Source organism: Corylus avellana, chromosome ca6, assembly GCF_901000735.1.
Source record: "Corylus avellana chromosome ca6, CavTom2PMs-1.0".
Classification (NCBI taxonomy): Eukaryota; Viridiplantae; Streptophyta; class Magnoliopsida; order Fagales; family Betulaceae; genus Corylus; species Corylus avellana.
In genome coordinates this window covers 29,461,298-29,466,647 of record NC_081546.1, presented here as the reverse complement: position 1 = coordinate 29,466,647, position 5,350 = coordinate 29,461,298, and the positions used below count along the sequence as shown (strand labels likewise).

Here is a 5,350-nt window from a genome sequence, read left to right as displayed (position 1 = left end):
ATAATGACCTTATCATTCTATCATGTTTTATATACGAAAACGACCAAACAGAAAGATATATATGCATTGAGATGCTTAAAAAGAGATCGTCTTTCATGACATTTGCAGTGAATCAATTCTCACAAGCTTAAAGGTCTACTTTTGGGAATCCAAGAGATTACAGGGTCCTACTTTCTCTTATATAAATAAATTAAGGTGATGACTCTTTGAGCTAGAGCCCCATAAGAATGGAGTGGAGGGTGAAGTTTTAGATTCCATCCATTTTAATTTGATGGTAGTAGATATTCTGTTATCATTCTCTTAATCATCTCCGTGTAATGAATGAGTGAATCTAATTTTGAACTCGCATGAGTCTACAAATCTAATGGTGGATCTATTAAATTTGCAAAAAAAAAAGATGGTTTAAGTATTTGTAATAACTTAAGGCATATCAATTCATCAAAATTGATGGGGAAAGCGACTCTGTACCTCTAAGTGGGGCTTAAGCTTTTATTACAGCCAACTACTTCCATATTCGAATTGAAAATATGGTCCAAAAGTTTGAATTTCATCCCTACTAAAAAGCTGCTAGGCCACGCCACCTATATTTTATATCAATAAAAATTTATTTCCTTTCAACACTGATTGGAGCTTTTTAATATTTTTCATATCAAGCAAACTCCGGTAGTTATCAGACTAGAAAATTATATTCCCAACCATGAACCAGATGAAGCACTCTTCTCTGCATTCCAAGTTGATTTTGTTCATATTTTTTCATGGAATTCTTCTTTTGTTTATGAGCTCAAGTGCTTTTGCAGATGAGTCTGATGGCTTGGCATTGCTTGGCTTCAAGAACCGGATTAGTGAAGACCCACTTCAAATCTTGAGCTCATGGAATGATTCCACCCATTTCTGCAACTGGTTTGGTGTTACTTGCAACCCCTCCAGTAAAAGAGTTAAGGTTCTGAATCTGGAAGCTCAAAGATTGGTTGGCTCCATAGCCCCTTCTGTGGGAAATCTTACTTACCTTACTGGAATCAACCTGAAAAACAACAGCATACATGGTGAAATTCCTCAACAATTGGGAAGACTAGTGCATCTGCAGCATCTCAACTTGAGCTTCAACTCCTTTGGTGGGAACCTTCCAACTAATCTTACTCACTGTACACAACTTAGAGTGCTTGATGTTGGTGCCAACAAACTTGTTGGGCATATTCCGGAGCAATTTAGTTCATTGTCAAAGTTGGTTTACCTTAAACTTGGTGGGAACAACCTTACAGGAACAATCCCAGCATGGATAGGAAACTTTTCTTCTTTGCAAATGCTTGCACTTCTCCTGAACAATCTACAAGGGAGCATACCAAGTGATCTTGGCCGTCTATCAGGCTTGGGATATTTTCAACTTTATGGGAATAATCTGTCTGGTACAATCCCTCCTCTGATCTTCAATATATCTTCCATATACTATTTATCTGTTACTCAAAACCAGCTGCATGGAAGGCTTCCACCAGATGTTGGAGTTACTCTTCCTAACCTTGAAATATTTGCCGGTGGGGTTAATAGTTTCACAGGGCCTATTCCTGTGTCATTGTCAAATGCTTCTAGACTTAGTATACTTGACTTTGCTCAAAATGGTCTTACTGGGACGGTGCCTCAAAATCTAGCAAGTTTGAGTGGCTTGGTTAGGCTTAATTTCGATGACAATAGGCTTGGAAATGGGAAAGTTGATGGCCTGAATTTTATTGGTTTTTTGTCTAACTGTACTAGTTTGGAGGTCTTGGGACTTGGTCGTAATCAATTTGGTGGAGTACTGCCAAGCTCCTTAGCCAACCTTTCCTCCACTCTGAATATTCTTACTATGGGTGAAAACATGATACATGGAAGCATCCCAATTGGGATTGGGAACCTTGTTAACTTAACCCTTCTAGGATTAGAAGGTAACTATTTGGGTGGTCGTCTCCCAGATGTTCTTGGGAAGCTCCACCAGTTACAGGGACTACATCTGCACTATAACAATTTTTCAGGGCCAATCCCTTCCTCCTTAGGTAACCTTACTAAATTGACAAAGCTTTTTATGGATGATAACAAATTTGAGGGAAGTATACCCCCAAGCCTAGGAAACTGCCAAAACTTGCTTCATCTAAACCTTTCTAGTAACAATCTCAATGGTACCATACCAAAACAGGTTATTGGTCTTTCTTCCCTTTCAATTTCTTTGGTCATGTCAAATAATTCTTTGACAGGTACACTGCCATTTGAAGTGGGTTACTTAAAAAATCTTGGGGAGTTAGATCTCTCAGATAATAGATTATCAGGTGAAATTCCTGCTTCCCTTGGTAGCTGTATTAGTTTGGATCGTTTGCATTTGGATGGTAATTCATTTGAAGGAGCAATTCCTCTATCTTTGAAGACACTAAGAGGTTTAGAAGATATTGATCTTTCGCGCAATAACTTGTCAGGGCAAATTCCTGAATTTCTTAGCAAGTTTTTGTTACTTAAGCATCTCAATCTTTCTCATAATGATCTCGAGGGAAAAGTCCCAAGTGAAGGGATTTTTTTGAATGTGAGCGCAATTTCAATATTTGAAAATAACAAGCTATGCGGTGGTGTCCTAGAATTACATTTACCAACATGCTACAGAAAGAGTCAACATTCATCCGGGAAACGCCTTGCACTCAAGGTAGTCATTCCAGTCGTTGGGATAGTCATATTTATACTTGTTCTATTGTATCTTTTCCTCACATGTTCTATGGTTAAGAATTCGAGAAAGAGACCTTTGGCCACATCTTCCTTAAATGATTGGCAATTGGGTATATCTTATGCAGAACTCCAAAAATCAACTAACGGTTTCTCAGTGGACAATTTGATCGGTTCAGGTGGTTTTGGTTCTGTATACAAAGGAGTTCTTTCTAGCAGTGGAGCAATTGTTGCAGTTAAAGTGTTAAAACTTCAACAACAAGGAGCTTCCAAGAGTTTTATTGATGAATGCAATGCTTTGAGAATTTTACGGCATCGTAATCTCCTTAAGATTATCACCACTTGTTCAAGCATTGATCATCAAGGGAACGACTTTAAGAGTCTAGTTTTTGAGTTCATGTCTAATGGAAGCCTAGACCAGTGGTTGCATCCTATAGAGGGTGAGCAACATAAATGCAAGAGATTGAGCTTTATTCAGAGACTAAACATAGCCATGGGTGTTGCTTATGCATTGGAATATCTTCATCTCTATTGCGAAACGCCGATTGTTCATTGTGATATAAAGCCAAGCAATGTCCTCCTCAATGAAGATATGGTAGCCCATGTTGGTGACTTTGGATTAGCGAAGTTCATCTTTGAAGCATTAGATAATCGCTCCAAAAATCAAGCAATGTCAGACTTGTCAGCTGTGTTGAAGGGTTCTATTGGGTACATTCCTCCAGGTATGTTTTCAACCAATAACTCGGCTCAATTTTGACATCAGGTGAAAGTATGAATGAGAAGTCAAGTCTAATTCAAATACCCCACACACATGAAGGAAAAAATTCAAAACAAGGGGCGATAGCCTCCTCCAGCCCTTTAATTATATTGACTAATTAAATAAGTGCTTCTTTTTCTTTCTAAAAAAAAATCCCAATATTGTTAAATAGTAGTATAGTATGTTAGTGATAATATATTAACAAATTGCAGAGTATGGGATGGGTGCCCAAGTTTCCGTACTTGGAGACATGTATAGCTATGGGGTACTCTTGTTAGAGATGTTCATTGGAAAAAGACCTACTGATGACATGTTCAAAGAAGGTTTGAGCATTCGCAAGTTCACTGAAATGGCTTTGCCGGAACATGTCATGGATATAGTGGACTCGTCAATGCCCTTTGAAGAAGATGAAGAAGATGCTAATGATGAGAAAAATAAAGAAGGCATGGAAGAAAGCGCAGTAATTGAAGAAGTTGATTGTCATTTCAATGCCATAAGCAAAGTGGAGGATTGCTTGGTCTCAGTGTTGCAGATTGGACTGTCGTGCTCTGCAACATCACCTCTTGCGCGGATGCCCATAAATGTTGTCGTCAACAAACTGAGTGCAATTCGAGACGCATTTTTTCATGTTAAATCACTAAACTAGTACCATAAAAATAAAGATGGAGGAATTGGGTTTTGGCAATTTACCAAACCCATATTGTATTGCAATATTTATAGATGTACAGATTACATTACACAGAAACAATCCTATCAGCTAGTGACTGGTTTGAATACAAGATGTCTTGTATACCACCTCTGGCTGCAAATGTTACTGCCTTGTCATGTCAGCATGTTCTTTATCTACAATGTTCTGAATTTGAACACGTTCTGCAACAGCAACCTTATCTTGTTGGACTGCAACTTAATTCATCTCTTTGAATGTTTTCTTCAACACATGTTGCATCCTCTTGGATATTTACTTTAACAAACAGAAGAAAAACGAGCTAGTTATGCTACATTTTAAGTATTATATATATAAAAGCTTGATCCTTAAGAGAATATGGGGTAGCCGGCCACTCTCAGGCCGGGCATGCATAGGAGATGGCCGAACGACCCCATGGCTTTGAGGTGGTTAGACCACTTTCTTTTGACCAAAGTCACCCCCATTTGGCTAAAGAATGGCTTAAATTTTTAAGTTTAGGAAATATATTGACTCAATCAATAGTTTGGAGAGCACATTAACAATAGAATGGTAATTTAAATAGGATATGCGTACTTTTCTCAATTTTTTAACTATCAATTAAATGTCATGTTTAAAAAATAATATTAACTTTGACTAAAAATTAATTAAGGAAAGAGTTTGCTCAAAACTAGGATGAAACCCATAAGGCCATAAATTAATTAAGAACTGAGAGGCATGCATGGTACATGCTGCCGTTTGTCAGATTCATGAACACTTGTGAGGATACCCACCCATAAGGCCATAAATCCTTAACCCATGAGGATACCCATGACTATTGTCTGAAGATACCCATGAGGCCATGTGAAGATGACCCAAAAAATAGAGACTCCGGTTACATCACATTTCTTCCAATAATTTTATGCAGCTCTTAGTCAAACATGGATAAGAATGTGAGTGCTGCCGACATGTAATACATCATCCACATATAGCTTCATTGTTCATAGGAGAGAAATTGTAATAGGTTGGATTTTTAGGGCTAAGGGCTTAATGAAACCAGAATCTAATTTAGGAAATTTGGATCATTGGTTAGGCCATTAATAATTGGAATAAGAGAGCAGGCCAAGTCACAAAGGAGACGGCTCATAGAATAGAGTCATCAAAAGTGAAAAGACTATTAAAGGGTTAATGTCGATAGAGTGAAACACCCTGAACGTCAGATTCAAAAGCGTGGTAGAGCGTTACAAACCTAATAG

The 5,350-nt window shown here is 37.9% G+C and overlaps 1 protein-coding gene across 1 annotated transcript; it reads left to right on the top strand.

Moving 5' to 3' along the window:
• Positions 1 to 638: 638 nt before the first annotated feature.
• Positions 639 to 4,301, top strand: LOC132184528 (probable LRR receptor-like serine/threonine-protein kinase At3g47570). Its single transcript, XM_059598198.1, has 2 exons — positions 639 to 3,398; positions 3,646 to 4,301. Exons 1-2 carry the CDS (start codon positions 698 to 700, stop codon positions 4,077 to 4,079), a joined length of 3,135 nt encoding a protein of 1,044 aa, XP_059454181.1. The 5' UTR covers positions 639 to 697; the 3' UTR covers positions 4,080 to 4,301.
• The last annotated feature ends 1,049 nt before the right edge of the window (positions 4,302 to 5,350 follow it).